This window comes from Bos javanicus, chromosome 9 (assembly GCF_032452875.1).
Source record: "Bos javanicus breed banteng chromosome 9, ARS-OSU_banteng_1.0, whole genome shotgun sequence".
In the NCBI taxonomy this organism is placed as follows: Eukaryota; Metazoa; Chordata; class Mammalia; order Artiodactyla; family Bovidae; genus Bos; species Bos javanicus.
Genome location: NC_083876.1, coordinates 9,366,599 through 9,392,915, shown reverse-complemented (window position 1 = coordinate 9,392,915; position 26,317 = coordinate 9,366,599). Strand labels below are relative to the sequence as shown.

The 26,317-nt window shown below is 42.7% G+C and overlaps 1 protein-coding gene across 1 annotated transcript in view; it reads right to left on the bottom strand.

The window, feature by feature from the left end:
* The window catches only part of COL19A1 (collagen type XIX alpha 1 chain), a 437,433-nt gene that overhangs the window by 17,826 nt on the left and 393,290 nt on the right, over positions 1-26,317 (bottom strand). Inside the window, exons 42-48 of the mRNA XM_061427130.1 lie at positions 19,840-19,884; positions 19,675-19,737; positions 14,707-14,742; positions 14,527-14,571; positions 11,565-11,735; positions 9,748-9,814; positions 960-1,088 (exon numbers count right to left, since the gene is read on the bottom strand). Coding sequence (XP_061283114.1) covers positions 960-1,088; positions 9,748-9,814; positions 11,565-11,735; positions 14,527-14,571; positions 14,707-14,742; positions 19,675-19,737; positions 19,840-19,884 — 556 coding nt within the window. The remainder of the gene's footprint in view (positions 1-959; positions 1,089-9,747; positions 9,815-11,564; positions 11,736-14,526; positions 14,572-14,706; positions 14,743-19,674; positions 19,738-19,839; positions 19,885-26,317) is intronic.

Sequence of the window (26,317 nt, the reverse complement as noted above, 5' to 3'; positions counted from 1 at the left end):
TATGACCAACCTAGACAGCAGAGACATTACTTTGTCAACAAAGGTCCATCTAGTCAAGGCTATGGTTTTTCCAGTAGTCATGTATGGATGTAAAAGTTGGAATATAAAGAAAGCTGAGCACAGAAGAATTGATGCTTTTGAACTGTGGTGTTGGAGAAGACTCTTGAGAGTCCCGTGAACAGCAAGGCGATCCAACCAGTCCATCCTAAAGGAGATCAGTCCTGGTGTTCACTGGAAGGACTGATGCTGAAGTTGAAACTCCAATTCTTTGGCCACCTGATGCGAAGAAATGACTCATTTGAAAAGACTCTGATTCTGGGAAAGATTGGCGGCAGGAGGAGAAGGGGACAATGGAGGATGAGATGGTTGGATGGCATCACTGACTTGATGGACATGAGTTTGAGTAAGCTCTGGGAGTTGGTGATGGACAAGGAAGCCTGGTGTGCTGCAGTCCATGGGGTTGCAGAGTCAGACACGACTGAGCAACTGAATTGAACTGAACTGAAACTTAGATACTGTGCAAATTTTGAGTAGACACCTGAGTTAATAATGATAAATAAGCACATATTATTGCTGTTATTATCATTGGAAGATTATTAAATACATTTAGATTAGCAGATGATCAGCTTTAAATTTGAATGAATAATAGTTAAAAATCTATTTCTGGCATGTCAAATATTAACAAGATATCCTATACTAAATGTATAGTACAAATTTATATAATATATACCAAATATATTATATATAATCTATATACATATTTTATATGTATGAATACTTGTTTTTAATATGTATTCTGGAGAAGGAAATGGGGTTGCAAAGGAGTTGGATATGACTTAGTGAATAAACAACAAAAATTGTATATTAATATACATAACTTACGACTTAACAGTGATTAGCATGTTATAAATACTGAGAGTGAAATAGGTGGTAAACAGATATTGTCCTTGAAGACTTACCTTGGGGTCCAGGGTCTCCTGGAGGTCCAGGTAACCCATCCTTGCCTGGAGGCCCAGGCCTCCCATGAGCTTGAGCAGCCAGCATTGCTGCTGGGAGCTTGAGCTGGGATAGGAACACGGCCATCCTCTCTTCATTGATGAAAGGAAAAATAATACATCATGTTAGGGAAACACTTTTTATGTCAAAAGTTTTCAAATTTCTTTCTCATGAAATTCAACAAAAACTAACTTGGTTTTCAATTCACGTACATCTAGTTTACCAACTGGTCTGATTGCTAAGAGATTTTTTGATTGTTCAAGTAAAACAATTGTACAAGGTTGCTTCAACATGAAGACAGATAAGTTGTGACAATGAAAGGCTCTGAAGACCTTCAGTGATTCACAGATGTCGCTAACCTAGTAGGCAACAACCTAGAGTCTGATTAACCTCTGTGATGACTTGTGGAGAGAACTCAGGTTCGTATTAAAAAAATGATTGTTATAATAAATTTAAGCCTCTTTCCAGCAATGCTATGAATGTGCCTGTGGTAATTTAAAATATCCTGATAAGGTCTTTGACACTCCCTTCCAAGTGGAATTAGATGGAGCCTAATCCTTCTATTATGGAGTGTAGGCTGGACTTCCTTTTACTTTTAATGAATAGGAAGAATGCAAGTTGGGAGACTATTTCATAAAGGCTTGTGACTTCCTGGCTGCGTTCTCTCTTAGCTTCTCATTCTGAGGGAAGCCAGCTGCCATATCCTGAGGACACGAACAGACCTACATAGGGGTGAACTGAAGCCATCTGCCAACAGCTACGTGAGTGAGGCTGGACGTGGCTCTCCCAGCCCCAGCCAAGCCCTCAGGGGACGTCAGCTGGCACTCTGAACATAATTCATGACAGACTGAGTCAGAACCACACAACTAAGCAACTCTGGAAGTCCCCGACCCAGAAAAAATATGTGATGATAACCACTGTTGTTTTAAGCCACTGATGTTTTGAGAAACTTTCTTACGCAGCAATAGATAACTCACGTGGTAGGTGGCATTTTATAGCATTGAACAAAACTGCACTATTGGACTTCCCTGGTGGCACAGTGGATAAGAGCCCACCTGCCAATGTAGGGGACAGGGGTTCAGTCCCTGGTCCGAGAAGATTTCACAAGCTGTGGAGCAACTAAGCCTGAGCGCCACAACTGCTGAACCTGGGCTCTAGGCCTCTCGAGCCGCAGCTACTGGGCTCGCAAGCCACAGCGAATGAGCCCCTGTGTCGCAGCTACTGAAACCCATGAACCTAGAGCCTGGCAATGAGAAGCCCGAGCACTGCAGGAAGAGTAGCCCCTGCTCTCCGCAACTAGGGAGAGCCCACGGGCAGCAACCAAGACCCAGAGCAGCCACAAATCAACAAATACAGCGGTGTGCACAGGTCAGAAAGCCGCATCACTGACCAAGAGGTTTATTTATTGAAAGGATGTCCATCATAGTGATTTCATAGCACTGTTTAATTTCTGCTACTGCTGCTGCTAAGTTGCTTCAGTCATGTCTGACTCTGTGCGACCCCATAGATGGCAGCCCACCAGGCTCCCCAATCCCTGGGATTCTCCAGGCAAGAACACTGGAGTGGGTTGCCATTTCCTTCCCCAGTGCATGAAAGTGAAAAGTGAAAGTGAAGTTGCTCAGTTGTGTCCGACCTCAGCGACCCCATGGACTGCAGCCTACCAGGCTCCTCCGCCCATGGGATTTTCCAGGCAAGAGTACTGGAGTGGGGTGCCATTGCCTTCTCAGGTTTAATTTCTAAGCTGGGCTAATTAATATTTTACTTTGTCAAAAACTAATGTATACTTTTAAAATAAAATGTCTTATGATACACCCTCATTCTTCTTCTTTTTTTTTTTTTTTCTGATTTGATTTCCAGTTAGTTCCATTATCCAGCCTAAGTCTCAATAGGAAGGATATCTCATTTGGCCAAAGGAACAAATACAGCGTTGGTGCCGAGAAGCACGTGCCCAGGGAATGTCAACTGCAGACAGTGAAAACAGCAAAAAGCCTCTGTACATTTCTGTGAGCCTCAAGAAGATGCTGAAAAGGAGAACACACGAGTTGCAGGAAGCTGACAAGTTATTCAGAACATTTAAACATCTTTTGCCAGTGTTGAGTGATGTGACCTTTATGCACTGAATACATCCTAAATCTTCTCAAGGACATAGCACTGTCACCTGCCTACGTTCATCTACCAGACTGCCTGTCACCAGGGGCCTAAACAGAGAGGCAAGGGAGGGCAGTGAGAACTGTGCCCGAGTGCTGCCTCCAGAGAGCTTGGCTGGTGGGTCACGAGAGTATCCTCACAGGTGGAGTCAAACATCAAAACACTGCTGCTGCTGCTGCTAAGTTGCTTCAGTCATGTCCGACTCTGTGCGACCCCATAGACAGCTGCCCATCAGGCTCCCCCATCCCTGGGATTCTCCAAGCAAGAACACTGGAGTTGCCATTTCCTTCTCCAATGCATGAAAGTGAAAAGTGAAAGTGAAGTCCTGTCTGACTCTTAGCGACCCCATTGATTGCAGCCCACCAGCCTCCTTTGTCCAAAGGATTTTCCAGGCAAGAGTACTGGAGTGGGGTGCCATTGCCTTCTCCTGATCAACTATATACTCCAATATAAAATAAAAAGCTAAATGTCAAGAAAAAAGTGGTTATACAATGTAGACTATTGGGATGTTAATAACTCTTAACATTTAAACAATTTGAAAAATGAGGAACTTCAAAAAAGGTAACTTTGAAAATATAAATAAGAATTTTCACTCTAAAATTCCTAAACAAGTCATATTATTAACTAAATTAAACATTCTCCATAAACAGGGCCTAACATTTTCTGTATTCAGTGCTCTTGTTGTGGGATAATGGAGACAGCTTGAGAGAGATGATCATTTCAGTAACAACTATTATCCATGTTTTTATAAGTCCCATGCACTATAATGATTATCTGCTGATAAGCTTTATTTTATGACTAGAAATCTGTCATATAATTATTCTCAGAATTATTTTTCTAATAATCAAGTCACAGTTATGCTTATTATTAGAGAATTCTTGGTTATTAATATCACATAGACCATTGTTTAAATTTCACCTCAGAAGCATATTCAATATTTTACCACTATGTCATTGGGAAGATCCCCTGGAGAAGGGAACAGCTACCCACTCCAGTATTCTTGCGAGGAGAAATCCATGGACAGAGGAGCCTGCCAGGCTTATAGTTCATAGTGTCTCAGAGTCAGACGTGACTGAGTGACTAACACACTTACAAAGCTCATATTTAACAAATCTAATATGTACACAACTAGATTTAAAACAGAAGACTGGAGGAGGGCATGTCCTTGCTATGGCAAAAAGAAACAGTATTCTCTTCATGTATTTTCTTGAAAAAGCAAATTCAAATGATTTCATTTGTGAAACTAACCACAGTTTTTTGAAGATACAGCTAATAAGTATTAAGAAATGAATCTTTCATGTGAAAAACTCCAGAAAAGTGTTTTACTGATTACATTAGTGTTGATTTTGCAAGTAAGGACAAAATGACTGTAACACATTAGAATCCATAGCTGCCAGCTGGGAAAAACTAGGGCCAAATGATAGAGACCTGTAAAGAGGTACCTCCAGACTTTTCTCTAGACTTTTCCAGACTTTTCTCCAGACTTTTCACTCAGTGTAGATTCATTTGAACTTGAAAGATACTTTTCACTTAAACAGATATGTCTGTTTTATAAATTTTTGATAAAGAGCAAGCTACTCTTGAGAGTAACCTATTTTTCAATGGGCTTTCAATAAAAACTTTTGTTTGAAAAATGTAGGTCCATACACGGTTTAGGAAATAAAGCAAAATTATTTTCAAATAGAATTATTAAAGAAAAAGCCCCAAGAAACGTGGAGTATTAGCTATACTTATCAAAAGAGTAATTACCCTACACTCCCATTCTGAAATCAAGAAGAAGCCAGAATGGAAACAGGACAGTGTCCACGGGACCAGAATCTCCAGTGAAGAGTTACCGACTGTGACGATGGGGACCAATGAGGGCTGATAGCTCGTCTCCAAAAGTGACACTAAGTCCCTGACTTTCCAGTAACGCTTTTCATTACCTTTCTATCTGGGGCATGTTTGGTTGGTGTGCATACATCTGTTTGAGTAACAGTATATAAAACAAATGCAATTAATATATATATAGTTTTGCAAATCATCCCATTGAATATAGATAGAATATATTTACATTAATTGTAAACTGAGTACTTTATAAAAATATGAAATTCAATGTTTACAGCTTGAAACTTTGCTTATTAGTTATTGTTTTGCACTTAAAAGATAGATATATACTTCAGTACAATTTTTCTTAATTTGAGACATACCTTTTTGAATGCCTTCAGTGTCTAAACAAAATATTCCTATCACTACTTTTTCCTCTTTAACGTATGAATTGAATTTGCAAGTACTTTGTTTTTGGTGCTTTTAAATATTTTCAGCAATACAGTTTTTAAAAATTTTTTTAAATTAATTGATTTTAATTGGAGGCTAATTACTTTACAAGATTGTGGTGGCTTTTGCCATACATCGACATGAATCAGCCACGAGTGATATGTCCCCCCCCCATCCTGAACACCCCTCCCAACTCCATCCCCACCCCATCCTGATGTATTTTTTTTTAATTTATAATTTTTTTTATTGAAGGATAATTGCTTTACAGAATTTTGCTGTTTTCTGTCAAACCTCAACATGAATCAGCCATAGGTATACATATATTCCCTCCCTTTTGAACCTCCCTCCCCTCTCCTGCTCCATCCCACCCCGCTAGGTTGATACAGAGCCCCTGTTTGAGTTTCCTGAGCCATATAGCAAACTCCTGTTGGCTATCTATTTTACATATGATAATATAAGTTTCCATGTTGACTCTTTCCATACATCTCACTCTCTCCTCCCCTCTCCCCATGTCCATAAGTATATTCTCTATGTCTGCTTCTCCACTGTTGTGTTCTAACACATATATACGGAATCTAGAAAAATGGTACTGAATAATAATTTATTTACAGGGCAACAATATTTTTTAAAATAATTACTTCTAGCTGTAAATTATCTAGCTTTAAGATACACTCAGTAACAGTCATTTAGCATAAGAGTAATTACTTCCTCTGAACCATACTCTAATGCTCTATAATTTTAAATAATACATTTCTGAGCCAGTAAATAAATTATAAAGACCTGTAATCTTAATTGTTTTTCCTCTGTTTTCACGGATCTTTGGTCAATAAACTGTTTTTGGCTATACTTTCTAATGAGGCAGGAAACTAAAGAGTCTGGATAGGAGCTTGCATAATGCAGACACACAGAGCCCATCTGCCAAGGCAAACCCACAGCAGTCACAGCAGTCATTCTAACAGATGAGACTGGGGCGGGCCTTCCTTGGAGAAAGGACTCGTTAAAATCAAGTAGACATGAATATTAATGTGGTGATAAAGTACATCAGACAGAGGTGGAAGGGACATTCAGACATCATCTAACCCATGGTCTACCTTCTATTTCACAGATAGAATTTGTAAACATTTTCAAAGAGAGATTCATCTTTTTCTCCTAAAGCCCATTCAAATGTTTAATTGCCCATTTTCTTGATAGAGCTTCAACTTATTTTCTTTTGTTACTCCATTATGGAAACAGAGACTAGTTACTGAGTGATTTCCCTTGGGAAATCAGTCATCAATTTGATAATATTGTTATGTCTTGGCCTTCAGGTTAAGTAACTTTTACTCATAGGCTTGGCAATCTGTTCCGTAAATCACTTTTTGGTTCTACTATTCTGGGGCTTTCCATATATCTCTTAAATGTGGAAACCAAAATTATATACAGTTATCTCCTAATGAACAAAAATATCAGAAGAGCAATTTCCTTTCATATCCTAAGAATGATGTTCCAGTTTCATATTAACTGTTACTTCAGCAGCGTCATTTGGTGGCTTCGTGTTCGCTCAGGGGCTCATGATGACTCGAGGGTTGCTACTGCTACATCTAACTCTGGCTCCATCTAATCCTTTGTTCCCTTTGTTGCTTTGAAATGTTATTATGAGTAAAGACGGTAGATTGAACACATGTGTCTGCTTTAACTCTTTCTTATATCCCTACAAAAACAATAGTAAATTATTTTTAAAGGCATAAAAGCATGAGAATAGGAGAAAAATATTATGAAAGGAGATGACGTTAAACTCTGGAAGCTCTCAGATGGTGGAGTGTGGATAACTTCGCAGACTCACAAAAACCAAATCTTTACACTGGAAGCTGAGGGACAGCCTGTGTCAAACCATAAAATCTTTAAAATATTCAGACTTGACTGCATGAGTTACATGTGGAAGTGAGAGTGAAGGAGGGGAACTGAAATGAGGGAGACTGGCTGGAAGCCTGTTTAGGAAATGGTCTTAAAATCCCTTTCTCTGCTTGTGCAGCTGGCTCACTGCCCCTTCCCAATTCCAGCCTGAAGGTTTATTATCTGAAGAGCATAAACAGACCATCTCTGCACGGAAGACCACAGACTGTGTTGAGACCCAGGCTTCCAGACTGAGAACAAGGAGAAGAGATGGAAGCTGCAATGCTTGGAGCTGAGGCCCCAGCAGGAGCCTCCTACCCTGCTCCCCAGATGGTAGCAGCCAGGCAGGTAATGCAAGTGTTTCTTCTGGGGAATCTGATCAGAACGAGACTTCATGACACTGAAGTTGAGGGTCCTTCAATTAAAAAAAAAAAACACCAACTAGACTACCTTCAATAAAGCTCATGGTTGGCAATCCCATCATTCACTCCTAATAGTCCACCAGTTTTTTCTAGAACCCATGCTTTTGTATGAGCAGATGGCCAAGGATGACTGGCACTGAGGAAACCCTCTAAGTTGTAATCAGCAGCATGAATTCATAACCATTGAAAAAACTGTTTTTTTTTTTTTTCTATTTTGTCACTGAAGCGACCTAAGTCCCTGGGCTACTCTGCTCTCTCTCTAGTGCTCATGTGAAATACGATGATGTTCACTGAAGTGCTGACATTTTGTTCTGTCTTACTAATTTCTGCTTAAAATAATCAGGCTTCCTGGAGAGAGTAACTCCATGCTGGCAGTGAAAGCCTTAAGATGAACTTGTGGTATCTTGTAATCTTACTCGCTGGAAAAGTCAACAATGCATGTTTAGCTTAGCAAAGAAAGGATGCTGTGCAAAAGAAGCAGGAATCATGAACTGATGAGGATTTATTTTCTAAAGACAATTCCCACCTTATTAAGCTCATAGTTGAGGGGAATGATCTTGATTTTTGCAAATCATTTGACAAAATTATGTAATATCTTTGTAAATAAAGAAATATGGATTAGATTTTAAGACAACTATTTGGATTCAGAGCTTGCTAAAATAGATTAAATTGATGCTTTATGAATGGACAGGAGGAACTCAATGGTGTTCAGACCTAATCCTTTTAACTCAACATTTCTAACAAAAATTGTGACATGCCTATGAAATCTGGAGATGACACAAAGTTATGAGAGTCAGGCAAATGCCCTACAACGAGACAAGATTCCAAAAGATATTTTCAGGTTGGAACAACGTATACACGAGAATCACTTGAAGTTGAGTAAAAATAGACAAAAATCACACACATTTAAAAAATGAACACAAAGCATGAGAAACATTCAATTTTTTTAAAGTTTCTATAAGGTGGATGGAGGCTTGTTAGCTCACTTAAAAGTCAAAATGAACCAACAGTGTGATACAGATACTTTTTTTTTTTTAAGGAACACTATCTTAGGCTGCATTATTGAAGTGTCTAAACCAGGGGTCAGAAAGCTTTCTTGGAGAAGGGTCACAAAGTAAATATTTGAGGCTTGGCAGGCTACACAGTCCCTGTCATATACTTAACCCTGCTGTCCAGCATGAAAGCGAGCAGAGAAAATACATAAAGAAAGGAGTGTGACTGCACTCCTATGACACTATTTATGGACACAGATTTGAATTTCTGATCACTTCGCATGTCATGAAATATTATTTTGATTTAAAAAAACATTTAGAAATGTATCCTCCTTCCACGGGCTTCCCAGGTGGCACTAGTGGTAAAGAACCCGCCTGCCAACGCAGGAGACAAAAGAGACAAAGGTTTGATCCCTGGGTTGGGAAGATCGCTGCAGGAGATAATGGCAACCCACTCCTGGGAAATCCCACGGAGAGAGGAGCCTGGCAGGCTACAGTCTATAGGGTCGCAAAGAGTCGGACATGACTGAAGCGACTTAGCACGAAAGCAAACACATCCTTCCACCTGCCAAAAAGGTAAAAGCGCTTCTTAGCTTGTGGCTGTAACAGCAGCGAGAGGCAGGTAAGCAGGGCTGGTGGCTATGGTTCACTGAGCCTGGTCTAGATCTATACACTGTCCTCTGCCTGGTCACAATACTCCTGGGGAATGAGGGCCGTTCCTCCAGGGCGATGGCATGGGGGAACTGGACATGTTTGCTCCATGGAGGAGAAGATTAAGGAGGGGTGCTGTGGGTGCTCACTCAGGGGGCTGTCGTGTGAAGAGAAGGTTCTGTCCTTGTGGTGGCTACAGACCAGGAATAAGGAGAGAACCTACAGGGAGGCAAACTTAGCCCCATGTGAGTAAGAAGCTCCTATCTGAGCTGCCCCATCCTAGGACAGGCCACCTCTTAAGGCGGATGGTGCACAGCATCTTTGGACAAACGTTGCTGGAGAGACTGTCAACAGCAGAGGGAGAGGAGGAAGCGGGGACAATGCAGAAATGGGTACTCTGCAAATCTCACCTTCAAAAATCCTCAGAACTTCTTGATTAATATACTTCTTTATTTCTTCAAATGAAACCACATCAGCCTAAAGAAGAGGAAGAAAAGGTCTGTTAATACAGAACCTAGCACAAATGAATAAAGAACAGAAGTAGTGGGTTGGCATGCATGCTGGAAACATCTATAGAGATCCATTGATCTAGCAAAATAGTTTTGTCCTTTGTAATAATCCCTGGATACTGCTAAAGTCAATATCTAACCAATTCTATTATGTGTCTTCAAAGGATGAGCACTCTAACTGGGCTGATTCTTTAACATGTTTCATTCATGAGCTAAAGCTTACTAAGTTTTACCCACTTCATGGTCAAGTTTATTTTGCAATTTACACACTGCAGGCAAACCTGTATTAAGCAATTTTCTTTTCTTTTTAACATTTTTACTTATTTATTTTTGGCCACACTGGGTCTTTACGGCTTTGCGTGGCCTTTCTCTATTTGTGTCAACTGGGGACTGCTCTCGAGTTGTGGTGCTCGGGCTTCTCACTGGTAGCTTCTTTTGGTGCAGAGCACGAGCTCTAGGGTAGACAGGCTTCAGCAGCTGTGGCACACGGTCACAAGTTGTGGGGCATGGGTTCTGTTGCTTCGTGGCATGTGGGATCTTCCCGGACCAGGGATTAAACCAGTGTTTCCTGCTTTGGCAGGTGGACCCTTAACTGATGGATATCTGGGAAGTCTGAAATTTTCTTGATAGAAAATGCTGTGGAGTCTGGTAAAGGGAAGTAGGTAGATGATGCCACTTGATTTTTAACCCCTTTACAAATAAATCTACATGACTGACCAAGAACCTAACATTTATAATAGCATTTAACATTTATAATAGTAATGTTTTATTTCAGTACCTTGATAGTTTTAAAAGGGAGCTATCATTTTTCACAGTGGTTAAGGGTTCAAAGTATGTTGTTACTCTTCTTTGTATTTGGTGGTTACTATCCAGGGATACATGTGTGGCTTTAAAGACAATATGATGGGTTCACACAGAGTGATAGCTTCTGTGGAACAGAATAGTTCTAATTTCAGAATATTTTATTTTCACTGTTTGAATGAATGCATCTAATACCACATATTGGCACAGCACTGAGAGTTCATTGCACAGGCTTGATTCAAGCAGAGCGTAGCAAGAGTGGGTGAACCAGAGTATTGTGGGAATGCCCAGTTCAGCCCAATCTCTGGACTTAGCTGTTTATCAGGGGACAGCATGTCCTTCATTCTCTGGCCTCACACTAGGACCGCCCCCCTTTCTTCCTGAAAAGGACATATTCTGATTCAGTTCCTCTGCAGGATGGCTGCCCACCACCTCCTGAGGATGCTTATAAAGACACGGGCCTCCTTAGCCACATACTCTCTTAGGCCAATGGGTTTCCACTTCAAAGCACCACTCAGGGCAGATTCTGACAGTCAACAAAATGGAGTTTTAACATAAATAGATGTGTGTTTTCTGTGTAGTGTAAGGGGACATCATCGATTGTATTTGAGGGCAAGGCCCTGGAGTCCATCAGAGCTGGGTCTGTCTGACCTCTAGATCACTGTGACCCTGGACAGGTCAAAGTTCGGCTTCTGCATTTGTGAACGTGGAAGGAGAGGTCACCTGTCCTCTCAGGTTAGTTGTGAGGATCTAAGGAGGGAATGTTCAGTGAGTACTCAGCATGGGACCCGGCACATCACTTGAAATAAATAACATGATTGCTGCGCTTGTAGAGGCCAGCTTAGGTTCACTTTATCTGGAAAGGTTTATGACTTGCAGTCCCAGCCAGGAGCTCCAGGAACTCTCGGCCCACTTACCGGGGAGCCAGGGAGGCCGGGGAGGCCTGGAGGGCCCTGGTGCCCAGGGGATCCTGGGGAGCCCTTGTTTCCTGGGGGCCCCACAGGGCCGATGGCTCCCTTGATCCCTTGAAGGCCTGGTTTTCCTTGTTCACCTTGTGGGCCTCGGTCTCCTGGGATTCCCTGATCACCCTGTTAAGGGAAAAAATGAATTAGAATGATCTCTTCTAGAACCATGTTAGCAAAGGCTCTGGATTCATACTGGCATGTGTTAGCTGTGGAGCCTTTGGTAAGTGGATTAAACTCCTTGCACCCTGCTTGCTTCCTCTCCCTAAAGGGGGGCTATTAGCAGTGTCCACTGAATAGATGATGCTGAGAAGTGAGTTAACTCCCTGGAGTGCCTAGAGCGGCACTGGCACTCAGAAAGCACTAGTTCAAAGTCAGTGATGAGCTTACTCGCACCCGGTCGTCAGTCCAGAGTGATGACATTTCTGGAAGTCCAGAGTGGCGCTGCCACTTCAGGCCTGGGTCTCCTTTGCGATAACAGAGGAAGATGGCTAAGATTTCATCACTGAAAGCGTCCATTTGGAAAAGCTTCAGGATGCTCAAAATCTCTCCTAAATCAGGTACTTTATTCTTTTTATGCTTTCTCCTGTATGTTTGGTCTTTGTTAGTTTCTGTGGGTTGGTTTCTGTACTCATGTTTTACCCGTGTGTGTGTGTGTGTGTGTACATGTGTGAGTGCATTCTATGTCCTAAAAGGACATGACTGAGGAAGGTGAGAAAAAACAGCCTTTGGGAATGTTCAAAGCAGGTGACTGGGGTGGAAGGTCATTACTGAGATCATTTATTCAATAATGTAAATGAACTATAAAAAAATTCATTGAATGAGATGCCATAACAAATTAGATGTGCTTGAATCTGAGAAGCTTCTTTAATGCTGACTTTTTCTTGCAAGGCGTTTACTACCATATAAGTTTGTGCATGAGAGTATGAAAGAGGGAGAGGGAGAGAGAGAGAGAGATGGAATATAAATGAATGAATATGTATGTATGTTGGCAGATATTTCAGTTTCCATATTTCAAATATTAGTTCCACAGGTCCAGGAGGTGATGATCACACTGAATATGAGAGATCGGTGCATTGACCTGCCCCGTATTTGACTGTGTTATTCTTCTATTTGTGATTCTTCTGCAAAAGTCCAAACTCTATTTTTCCTGATTTAAAAAAATAATGAAGTGAATGAATAGTTACTGAGATCTATCTGATTCTAAATGAAGAGATATAGAAAGAAGCCATGTACAAAGAAGAAAATCATTTGGACCTAATTTAAATTCTACTGCCTTAGTTATAAAAATATGTCTCCTACAAGTATGTCAACCTGGGTCACATTTGGAAAAATATCTGAGATGATTAAGACAAAAAAAAAAAAAAAAAGAAACAGAAGAACTACTAGCACACCTTGAGTATGTGCAAAATAAACACAATTAAAATTATTTATACTTTAGGTACATTATAGTAAGTTTATTATGAAAACTAGAAAGAACCTAAATATCCCAGGAAAAGGGGCCAGGTATTGTCTAAATACCTTGGAAAAGGTATATCCAAATACTGGAATAACATAGAGCCACTAAAAGGTCCATGTGGATCTAGGTTTACTGACATGGAAAGATGGTCATCATATGTTAGGTGAAAAAAGTCATTTACCAAACAGTATGAACCCATTTTTTTTAAAAGTATATGCTCACTTGCATCGATGCATTAAGCAAATGTGTATACTACCTTATGTATAACAGTGAGATGGAAACAGGTCCAAAATATCAACAGTGCTTATCTCTGTATAGTGACATAAGGTAGACTTTCTTCTTTTTTCTTTATGGTTTCTCTATTTTAGTATTTCCTTCAGTTATCATGGATTATTTGTGTGGTGCTGGTGGTGGTTCAACAATCAAGTCATGTCTGACTCTTTGTGACCCCATGGAACCCTTGTGACCCCATGTGACCTGCCAGGCTCCTCTGTCCATGGGATTTCCCAGGCAAGAATACTGGAGTGAGTTGCCATTTCCTTCTGCAAGGGGTCTTCCCAACCCAGGGATCAAACCCAGGTCTCCTACATTGCAGGCAGATTATTTACCACTGAGCCACCAGGGAAGCCAGATTATTTGTGTAATGATAAGTAAAACAGACACCAGTACGTAAGAACATGCCCCACCCCCAACACACATGCACACAAGCCCTCACTAGAACCCCTAAATAACAATGCTCAAGGAACCTGTGGCTGAGTAATAAATCCAATTCTAGTAGAAAACATTAAGGTTTCTTAGAGAAAATAATGGGAAGTTGCAATACTGATATCAACAACTAAAACAACGACACTAAACGCACACACCAGAACTGGCATTACTAGTGGCTCTATATGTCTTTCTCTACCTCCGACCCCAGCCCCTTGCTCAACCAAGTATTACTCCCCCAGACTGGGGGAGGGGGTGGTCTCAACGACACCTCTGTTCCCTGGGAGGCATGTGAAAATGCACGGTGAGGCTGATGGTACAGCGTCTAGCGGGTGGAGGCCAGGCATGCTGCTAAACATCTTAACAAAGCGCGGGACGGGCACCTACGACAAAGAATTATTGCTCCCAAACATCAACAATGCTGAGGTGGAGAAACCCTACTCTAGGCGAAAAGCACACGGGTGATGGTTACAGTGGGTCATGTGTCTGACACAGGAGGCTCATAGGAGCTTTCCAAACTGGGATCACAAACCAGACATAGTTGGGAATAAAGGCCAAGCAGGTAGGTGTATCTGCCGTATTGCCTACTGCTGGCTCCTTGAATGGCCCTGTTTTATGCCTGGCAGAGATCTTGGTTCCTGTACACCCTAAGGCTTTTCATATCAAGAGATTTCTAGTGGGTCTAAAAATATAATTTGAATGATGGGGCAATTGTGGAGACAGACTTAACAGTCATAGTAGGAGCGTACATACCCGTTCTCCTTTGGGGCCTCTCTCTCCAGGCTTACCCATGATGCCCTGAAAAACAAATGTCAGCACTAAAAATCACTGCATGCCAAGATTCCTCATCAATCTACTCCACCAGGAATTCTGGCAGGTGATCTGGATGTAGTTTTGTATTAGAACATTTATTTCCAATGACATGTTCCATACCTGAACACCTGGTAATCCATCTTTCCCATTTATTCCCTGTAAAGACAAATAATGGTCAGTATTTCTGATTCTGCATTAACAGGAATAATTAAATGCAACAAAAGGGTAAAGTTTCAAGGACTGTATCATATCTCCACTGAGATTTTGGTGAGGCAGTGTGGTGAAATAGAAAACAAAATCAACAGAATTAGCCCCAAGTTTAAATTCTGACTCTATAACTTACAAGTTCCATTTACTTCAGGCAATTTACTTAACCGTAATAGCATCAGCTTATCCACTCACAAAGCAGGGATAAATAATGGCCTTACAACTAGGGATTTAGGGAAATAACAGAAAAGGCCTAGCTCACTATAAACAGTCACCAGGGTTGTTCTCCTCACTTATTCCATTAGGTCCATTCTGAGAAATAAGAAGGCTTCCCATGGTGCTGGGTGGCCAGTATATGATATTCATTGTTCACTTTCAACAATTTTCCTACCAAAGACAGTCATTCTCAGTAAATGGCCTCTGTTGCTGCTTGAGAAATTTCATAACATGGCTAGAGCCTGATCCTGCTATGAAATAAACTGTCAGCCAGAGACAACTGCTATTTTTCAGTTGGAAAATAGGAAAGGACAGTGAGAAACATGTAATTGTGCTTTCTGAGAGTATTAAGTACTGGTTTCTTCTTATTAAACTGGAAGCTTCTCAAACTCTACAAGGCAGTTTCATAGTTGATAATAAAGCCTCGTCCTGCTTGAAGATTCGTGAGCCCAGGAGAAGCCCCAGCTGGTAGGTATAAGGAGGGAAAGCACTCAGGGTCACATCAGATGCTGAGAGCCCCACAGCAGGTTTGTCTCTGAGATTTGATTTGAAGAGGGAGACCAAGGTGAGGAAGTGATTTCTAGGCAGCAGGCAGGCACATGGACTCCCTCCTCTGCAAAGCCTGGGAGACTTTCGCTGGGCTGGGACGGAGTCTACAAGGATGGCTCTTCCGACAACAGGTGTTTTCACTGCTGTAATCACACTGGGTTGGGAACCCAGCCCAGTCCCCCAACCTCCCTGAACATCCTGGGAATTACCTAGAGCACTTTAAGAGCACTTTAACTAGGACCGTGTTGCCAGAAGCATCGAGTTCTAAGGAATTATGCCATCCAGAAACACAAGCAAAAGATAAAGCTGGTTAAGGAGAGGATGTGAAAGAAACAACCATGTCATTTGAATAAGAGAAGATAAACCTGCTGTAAAAGTGTAATTCATGTTTTGGTAACAATACAAGAAAATGAACAAACTTATAGATAATTTTTTGTCTTTTATAATTCATTAGTGACTGTCATATGTGTTCTCTTTTCTCTGCTACTGCTGCTTCGTTGCTTCAGTCGTGGCCAACTGTGTGTGACCCTATGGACTGTAGCCCGCCAGGCTCCTCTGTCCATGGGATTCTCCAGGCAAGAACACTGGAGTGGGTTGTCATGCCCTCCTCCAGGGGATCTTCCCAACCCAGGTATCAAATCCGGGTCTTCTGCATTGCAGGCAGATTCTTTACCACTGAGCCATCAGTGAAGCCCATCTCTTTTCTCTGTGAAGATGTTATTAACTTGTTCTTTATCACCAGTGGGGGGCGGGGAAGGTCCCAGTTTCAGAAATTTTTACAAAAACCTCAATGGATTTACCTTTCTCCCTTTCATTTCACTTATCCGAAAGACCCCTACTCTTCTTTCTAACTCAGGTGTCCATCTCCCACATGCCTGCCTCTGAGCACTGGCCTGAGGCTGAAGAGGAAGGGGGCCCTTGCTCAGGTGTTCTGACCTGTACCTGTGGCAGCAGCCCCCAAGCAACCCCTCGGTATTTCTCGACTTGGCTCCTCCTTCTCAAAAGTGCCTGCACATATTTTCCTGTCTCATGAGACCTCCAGCGTTACCAGCATTGCCAGCCCGTTCCTCATGGTCAGTGATGACTTGCATCCTTCATGGAGAAAACAGTAGTAAGGGACCCACTCACTGTTCTGCCTCCAGCCCCACCTACCTGTGCTCATGAGAACTCTGACTTCTGCTCCTCGCTCCTCTTAAGAAGGAGGTTCTGCCCTGTTCCTTGTGAAGACCAGTTTCTACTTGTGAGTCTTCTCTCCTGACTCAGAGCCCACTCTCTTGTATCTTCCAATGTCCCCTTTCAACAGAGTCATTCTTTTTTTTATATTTGTGGCTTAGCTGGTAAAGAAGCTGCCTGCAATGCGGGAGACCTGGGTTCGATTGCTGGGTTGGGAAGATCCCCTGGAGAAGGGAAAGGCTACCCACTCCAGTATTCTTGGGTTTCCCTGGTGGCTTAGCTGGTAAAGAGTCCACCTGCAAGGCAAGAGACTTGGGTTTGATCTCTGGGTTGGGAAGATCCCCTGGAGAAGGGAAAGGCTACCCACTCCAGTATTCTGGCCTGGAGAAGTCCATGCACTGTATAGTCCACGGGGTTGCAAAGGGTCAGACACGACTGGGAGGCTTTCACTTTACATTCTTTTATGAATGGATCTCTGCTGCTGTGTGTGGATGTTCACTGGTAGCAGTGCACAGGCTTCTCATTGCAGTGGCTTCTACTGCTGCAGAGCACGGGACCGAGGCATGCCGGTGAGGTAGTTGTGGCTCACAGCGTGGGCTCAGTAGATGTGGTGCGTGGGCTTAGTTGCTCTGTGGCATGTGGAATCTTCCCAGATCAAGGATGGAAGCCATGTCTCCTGCATTGGCAGGCAGATTCTTCACCACTAGACCACCAGGAAAGTTCTCAAGCAGGTCATTCTTATCACGATACCACCATGCTGTACTCTCTCTCCCAGTGACGCCTGCATTTCCAAACCCAGGGGAGAATTTTAAGCTCCCCTGATACTCTTCCATATGGTTTCCTCTCCATTCTCTTAAACACTTGGCTCCCTCGACATATAGGAACTCTCCTTTGCCTGGCCTTCTTCTCTTCTCACTGGCTGCCCCTTCTTGGTCCTTCGGCCAGAGCCTCTCCTAATGGCTCTGTTCTCTTCCCAGTTCACAGTGACCTCATTTCATCCAGGCTCAGGCTGAAAGACCCAAATCAGTCTCTGCAGTCCTGGCCTCTCCATTGATTCCAGAAGAATATATCCATCACTTACTTGACATTTCCACTTGGCAGTCTACTAGTGCTTCAAGATGAACATTTTAGAGCAGAGAACTCCTGGTTTTTCCTTCCAAATTCATCCATCTCCCGTATTTCCTGTCTCACCAAATGTACCACACTGACCAGGTTGCTCAGACTGCAAACCACAGCTTTGCTGTGTCTCTTTCTCACACACTGCATCTGGTCCATCAGCAAGTAGTGATGGCTCTGCCTTCAAGACACATCATGGCAATGCTTCTTCAAGGTTCTGTCTGCTTCCACCCTGCTCCCTATGGTCGGCTCTCTAGGCAGGAGTTAGAGTGGTACTTGAAAATGCAGTCTAGTCATTTCCCTACCCACTACAAATGCTCCAATGGGTCTCCGTCAGACTTCAAATGAAACCCAAACTCCATCCCTGACTCAGAAGTTCCTCAGAGTCTGGCCACTGCCTGCCTCTCCCTCTGTGTCTTTCCTGCTCTCCTTCAGCTCACCTCACTCTTGACTTTGTGCCTTCTGCCCTTCCTTCAACACAGAAGGTTCTGCTAGCCTTTCCTTTTTCTTGAAACAATGTCCCCTGTCCCCACCTCTGCTGTCTACTTGACTTCCCCATGGCTTGAGCTCTCCTACCATACAGGGTTTGCTCCAATGCTGGATGCTGTTTGACTGCCCTATTGAAATGCTACTCCAGGGCTTTACCCTGCTTAGGCTGTATTCTACCTGAATCATGTGTGTTTGTTTCTGGTTCGTATCCCTACACTAGAGTACAAATCCAAGGAGCTGCAGGCACCCACAACAGTGCCTGGCATGTCCTAGGTGCTCAAGAAGCATTCACTGACTGAATAAATTGCTTTTTGCATAACTCCCTGGGAATGTGATGGCATATGAGAGTGCCTTACAGGGGCTGGGATGGGGAGTTGGTAAAAGGCAGGGGAGAGGAGGTAGAGATTGAGACTAATGTTAATGGACCATCTTCCATGGCAGGCACTGGACATCGCACCATGTCATGTGACCTCAGTGACTCACAAACCCTTGGCGTCATATCCCAAACCCAGATCTCCCTGACTTTAAACTGCATATACTTCCTGTTTTTTTCACATTGCTTCTCTGGGGAGATGGTGGCCAGGGGATGCCCCAACCCTGAGGTTTCACAGAGACTGATCAGCCCCCTGAATTCTGTGCTGTTTGGTCACCTTCAGCCCCCCTCTCCTAACAGTAGCCCACTCCCACCCAGTCCATGACACAGAAAAAGCAGAGGGAGCAGGGACTTCTATAAAGAGCACCCTGTTTATTCCTCTATGCCTCCCCTCCCTCAGGGCCCAGCACACCCTTAGCACATAGCAGGGATGAGCTGAGTATATGTTGACTTGAACTGAATCAATCAGAATGACTGTTACAACGTCACATCAATATTATGTCTCAGTAGCCAAGAGCTCTTTTAGGACATGAGTGGGTAATGTTTTTGGCAGTGATTAACGAAGGTGTAAGAACAAGTCCACAGATAAAGGAGGGAACGTGAAGACAGAGCCTCTTTCTACTGTAGCTCCACACACAGGTGTTAAATCTGCGAGTCTGCTTATTTTAGGATATGACAGGCCATTTCATTTTTCACTCCGCTGAGAACATTAGACCTAAGAAATAATGAGTCTAATTTCCTGACACTTAAAATAAAAGGCCTCACTGTTCCCATGGTGATTTAAGACATACTCACAGGGAGCTGGGCCCTCAGGGAGAACCACATCCCAAGAAGCCATTGGCAGACCTGCTGTCACTTCCTCAGAAACTCTGTATTCACATCTCACTTTCTGAGGTGACAAGTAAAGAGGCTGTGCTGAGAACTTTTCTTAAAGAGGCAAATTTTAAATAATGAAAAAAACTTACAGGCTTTCCTGAGGGTCCTTCTGGTCCAGGGAAACCTATGTCTCCAACAGGGCCTCTCTCCCCCTGTAGACATGTCCACAGACAAACATTAGTTGCCAATAAAAACTTTAGAACTGCTTGTGGTAAACACAAGGACAACCACTAAGTCAGAAACAGGCAACTCACCGGTTCTCCTGGAATTCCTGGGGGGCCTGGGGCTCCGGGTTTCCCCTGAGGAATCAGATTACCAGGAAATGTTAGGAGCTAAATTACTGAATAAGGCCACGTGTTTTCCTTCCACACCCGTGTGTGTAGCACCTGTGCTGCAGGTGTGGCTCTACACTGATGCGCCATCCCCGCTGGTCAGAGTCTGTGGACCACACTCCACTGTGCAGATAGGAAGGCAGTCCCTCAATGCATGTGTGGGTGTGTGGTGGGGGATGGGGGGAGGGAGGATAAGAATTATGAAAATGCTTTCATCAGTGTTTTATAGTTTTCTATATATAGGTCTTTTGTTTCTTTAGGTAAATTTATTCCTAAGTATTTTATGAATTTTCCTTGGAAGAAAAGCTATGACCAACCTAGACAGCATATTAAAAAGCAGAGACATTGCTTTGCCAACAAAATTCCGTCTAGTCAAAGCTATGGTTTTTCCAGTAGTCATGTATGGATGTGAGAGTTGGACTATAAAGAAAGCTGAGCGCCGAAGAATTGATGCATTTGAACAATGGTGTTGGATAAGACTCTTGAGAGTCCCTTGGATTGCAAGGAGATCCAACCAGTCCATCCTAAATGAAATCAGACCTGAATATTCATTAGAAGGACTGATGCTGAAGCTGAAACTCCAATACTTTGGCCACCTAATGCGAAGAGCTGACTCACTGGAAAAGACCTGCTGCTGGGAAAGATTGAAGGCAGCAGGAGAAAGGGAACAACAGAGGATGACATGGTTGGATGGCATCACCAACTCGATGGACACCAGTTTGAGTAAGCTCCAGGAGTTGGTGATGGACAAGGAAGCCTGGTGTGCTGTAGTCCATGGGGTCACAAAGAGTCGGACATGACTGAGCAACTGAAAAGAACTGAAGTATTTTATTCTTTTCATTGCAATGGTGAATGGGATTGTTTCCTTAATTTCTCCTTCTGTTTTTTCATTGTTAGTGTATAGGAATGTAAGGGATTTCTGTGTAGTCTTTCCTAGAGAATGTTCTGTGTACACTTGAGAAAAAGGTGAAATCCATTGTTTTTGGGTGAAATGCAGTGCAGATATTAATTAGGTCTAACTTGTCCATTGTATCATTTAAAGTTTGTGTTTCCTTGCTAATTTTCTGTTTGGTTGAACTATCCATAGGTGTGAGAGGTGTATTAAAGTCCCCCACTATTTTTGTGTTCCTGTTAATTTCCCCTTTCATACTTCTTAGCATTTGCCTTATGTATTGAGGTACTTCTATGTTGGGTGCAAATATATTTATAACTGTTATATCTTCTTCTTGGATTGATCCCTTGATCATTATGTAGTTTCCTTCTTTGCCTCTTATCATGGTCTATATTTCAAAGTCTATTTTATATGATATGAGTATTGTTACACCAGCTTTCTTTTGGTCTCCATTTTCATGAAATATCTGTTTTCAGCCCCTCATTTTCAGTCTGCATGTGTCCCCAGGTTTGAGATGGGTCTCTTGTAGACAGCATATTGTCTCTTGTAATGGATACAAAACAAAACCCCTGTTTCATTTTTGTATCCATTCGGGCAGTCTTTGTCTTTTGGTTGGAATATTAAACCCATTTACATTTAAGGTAATTATTGATAAGTATGATCCCATTACCATAAATGTAGAAATATACCATGTTCGTGGACTGGAAGAATCAATATAGTGAAAATGAGTATACTACCCAAAGCAATCTGTAGATTCAGCACAATCCCTATATTAAGCTACCAATGGTATTTTTCACAGAACTAAAACAAATAATTTCACAATTTGTATGCAAACACAAAAAAACCTTGAATAGCCAAAACAATATTGAGAAAGAAGAATGGAACAAGAGGAATCAATCTTCTTGACTTCAGGCAATACTACAAAGCTACAGTCATCAAGACAGTATGGTACTGGCACAAAGACAGAAATATAGATCAATGGAACAAAATAGAAAGTCCAGAGATAAATCCAAGCACCCATGGACACCTTATCTTTGACAAAGGAGGCAAAAATATACAATGGAGAAAAGACAAGTGTTGTGCTAGGAAAACTGGTCAACCAGTCAACCACATATAAAAGAATGAAACTAGAACACTTTCTAACACCATACACAAAAATAAACTCAAAATGGATTGAAAATCTAAATGTAAGGCCAGAAACTATAAAACTCTTAGAGGAAAACATAGGCAGAACACTCTCTGACATAAATCACAGCAAGATCCTCTATGACCCACCTCCCAGAGTATAAAAACAAAAATAAACAAATGGGACTGAATTAAAAGTTTTTGCACAATGAAGGAAACTATAAGCAAGGTGAAAAGACAGCCTTCAGAATAGGAGAAAATAATAGCAAATGAAGCAACTGACAAATAATTAATCTCCAAAATATACAAGCAGTTCATGCAGCCCAATACCAGAAAAACAAACCCAAACAAAAAGTGGGCCAAAGAACTAAACAGACATTTCTCCAAGGAAGACATACAGATTGATAATAAACACACAAAAAGATGCTCAACATCACTCATTATTAGAGAAATGCAAATCAAAACCACAATGAGGTATCATCTCACGTGGGTCAGAATGGCCACCATCAAAAAGTCTACAAACAATAAATGCTGGAGAGGGTGTGGAGAAAAGGGAACTCTCTTACACTGTTGGTGGGAATGCAAACTAGTACAGCCACTATGGAGAACAGTGTGGAGATTCCTTAAAAAACTGGAAATAGAACTGCCATACAACTCAGCAATCCACTGCTGGGCATACACACTGAGGAAACCAGAATTGAAAGAGATACATGTACTCCAATGTTCATTGCAGCACTGTTTAAAATAGCTAGGACATGGAAGCAACCTAGATGTCCATTGGCAGACAAATGGATAAGGAAGTTGTGGTACATGTGGTACACAATGGAATATTACTCAGCTATACAAAGGAATGCATTTGAGTCAGTTCTAATGAGGTGAGTGAAACTGGAGCCTATTATACACAGTGAAGTAAATCAGAAAGGGAAACATCAATACTATATATTAACACATATATATGGAATTTAGAAAGATGGTAATGACAATCCTATATGCACGGCAGCAAAAGAGACACAGACATAAAGAACAGACTTTTGGACTCTGTGGGAGGAGGCCAGGGTGGGATGATGTGGGAGAATAGCATTGAAATATATATGTTACCATACATGTTTGGTATGTAGATGGCCAGTGCAAGTTCAATGCATAGGCAGGACACTCAAAGCTGGTGCCTCTAGGACAACCCAGAGGGATGAGGTGGGGAGGGAGGTGGATGAGGGGTTCAGGATGGGGGGACACATGTGCACCCATGGCTGATTCATGTCGACGTATGGCAAAAACCACCACAATATTGTAAAGTAATTATCTTCCAATTAAAATAAATTAATTTAAAAAAATTTGAAAATACTAAACAAATGTATCTTCATTTCTGGGAACCCCTCTTGTTTGACAGGCAGCTCTTCTTTACCTTAGGGAAAGGAGGGCACAAAGGGTCATAGAAGTCCTGCTGCTGCTGCTGCAAAGTCGTGTCACTCGTATCCGACTCTGTGCGACCCCATAGACAGCAGCCCACCAGGCTCCCCTGTCCCTGGGATTCTCCAGGCAAGAACACTGGAGTGGGTTGACATTTCCTCCAATGCATGAAAGTGAAAAGTGAAAGTGAAGTCGCTCAGTCGTGTCCGACTCTTCGAGACCCCATGGACTGCAGGCTACCAGGCTCCTCTGCCCATGGGATTTTCCAGGCAAGAGTACCGGAGTGGGGTGCCATTGCCTTCTCTGATAGAAGTCCTAGACTTTGAATTTCACAAGAAGGTTTTTGCATTCATAGTAAGATAGCCTGAAAAGAAGCATGTTTGATTTGCAAAATGTTTTTGTTGGAAAGGAGAGGACAAAACTGGTCTGACCCAGCACAGAAGGCCTGGAGGACTGAGGGCAGAGACATTGTGGACCAGAGAGACCTCTGAGACAGAGCAGAGTAGAAGATGGACCAGCACAGGTAGCAGTGGGCTAGTATCCAGACCAGGCCTGAGGATCCTGCCCCTTGAACCTCATGTGGATGGGGATGTTGGTGTGGGGCTGAGACCACAGAAATCCCAGCAGGTTTCCAGGGAGGGAAACCTGGGCTTTGTCTCTACTTGCTGTATAGAACTCTTGGCAGGTCCTTTGGAGGTCAAGAAGGCCCCTTGGCAGGTCAGCGATGGCTGAGTGGTGAGGCGAGGCAGACACAGGCCTGAGATGGCATCCTGGCCCCCCCACTTCCCAAGTGCAGCAGGAGCTCCTGGAATCTCCTGGACCTGAGTTGGGGCATGTGTTAGAGCTGAGAAAGCCAGTGTTCCAAAGGGCCTTGGCATGGGCTCAGGGGCACAGGGAACTCGCACCTGGAGCTCCAGATGAAGATCCCAAAGGCCAGGCAGCGCCAACAGGGATCTCAGAGGACCTGGGGAGGGCACGGTGCCCCAGGGACCCACCTGCTATCCTGGGAGGGAGCAGAGGAAGAGCCAAGGGAAGGCCCTGGATGGCCTGTTTACACACTAGGAAGGGATAGACTTCTAGGCAGAGTGGGACTGGGCCCTTGATTCTCAGCAGAGTTCTGTATGTGCAAAGCAAGTGAACATCCTTGCTTCAACCAGAACCATCACCTTAAGTTTTTTTAAATTGTTGTGAAATATACATAACGTGCGGAGAAGGCACTGGCACCCCACTCCAGTCCTCTTGCCTGGAAAATCCAATGGACGGAGGAGCCTGGTAGGCTGCAGTCCATGGGGTCACTAGGAGTCAGACATGACTGAGCGACTTCACTTTCACTTTTCACTTTCATGCATTGGAGAAGGAAATGGCAACCCACTCCAGTGTTCTTGCCTGGAGAATCCCAGGAATGGGGGAGCCCGTGGGCTGCCGTCCATGGGGTCGCACAGAGTCGGACACGACTGAATCGACTTAGCAGCAGCAGCATACATAACTTGAACTCCACCATTTTAACCATTTTATGTGTACAATTCAGTGGCTAAGTATACTCACACTGGTGTGTAGCTATTTCCAGAATCTTTGAACTATTTCATTTTCTGAGCCACGGTAAAGTCCAGTTATAAAAAAATAAAGTAACAGTTTTAAAACTTTTTTTATAGCCAGTTTTATATATATAGCATGCAATTTTTTTTAACCCTCCCCCATTTTTGTAATTGTCAGTTAATCTTCTTAAAGACAAGATATGAAAACTGCATTTTAGGTAAATATATTGGATCTACCCAAACAAGTGGCAGGGCAGCCTCTAGTTTCAATCATGCTGCATCCTTCAAAAATATTCTTGGAATTATTCATTTGGATTGTCTTTTGAGTCTGTCACTGATCTTTTAAATACTTCAGTGGTTGCTAGTATTTTTCCTTTTATGGCAGACTTAGTTGAACATAATTTATAGTCCCACCTGGATGAATACAGTAGGGCATTACACTTCACCATACCATGTGGAAACAAAAACAGGGTGTGAATATGAGAGACGCAGGTTGTAAGGGGACCCAAGGTGATCCCAAAGGCAGGTGCAAATATGTTGCTAGGAACAGTAGGGAGCTGGGGAGAGTGGGGAGGAATGGGATTAAGTGTGAGCCAGTTTTCAAGAAGAACGCTTTCTGGTATAGAAACTCTTGCATGGCATCACTGACTCAATGAACATGAACTTGAGCAAACTCCAGGAGATAGTGAAGGACAGGGAAGCCTGGTGTGCTGCAGTTCATGCGGTCACAGAGTTAGACAGGACTTATTGACTGAACAATAAAAACCCTGCAGTGCTTGCTAAATAAAATATTTTCATGTGACTTTTACAATCATACTAAGACTAGACTTGACCTAAAACAGCTAAAGAAGGGGATGTCATCCTCCATACAGGATGCCTCTCTATGGAGTGTGTTAGCCACTCAGTCGTGCCCGACTCTTTGCAACCCTATGGACTGCAGCCCACCAGGCTCCTCTGCCCATGGGATTTTATAGGCAAGGATACTTGAATGGTTTGCCATGTGGACGGGTCTTTATTTTTTGTTGTTAGGTTCAACAATGAAACAGAGGGAAGCAGAGTGGCTTCTGGCCTTTTGAGGGATGGAGTGAGGGGATTGTTGGGAGGCTCTGGGTGCTAGTGGGTGTTGGCAGAGGTCAGTGGGTGGTGCAGAGATGTTAGGGCCCTTTCTTGTCTTCCTCATGTTCCTGCGATTGAAGTACAGGGCTTCCACTGACTTTCCTACCCTGGCTCACCCTGCAGGGCACCTGGTGAGGATAAATGGGCTCTTATTCATAAAGCCTGACCACAAAATTTTAATTAGAGCATCATGAATGAAGATCAAAATGATCCCTAGGGCTCCGAGAAATGATTTTAACCTTTCCTGGAGCACTTCCTATTCATTTGAAAAGACCTTGATGAGATTTAAAACATTTGACACCAGAGAGCAACAAAAATGATTGAG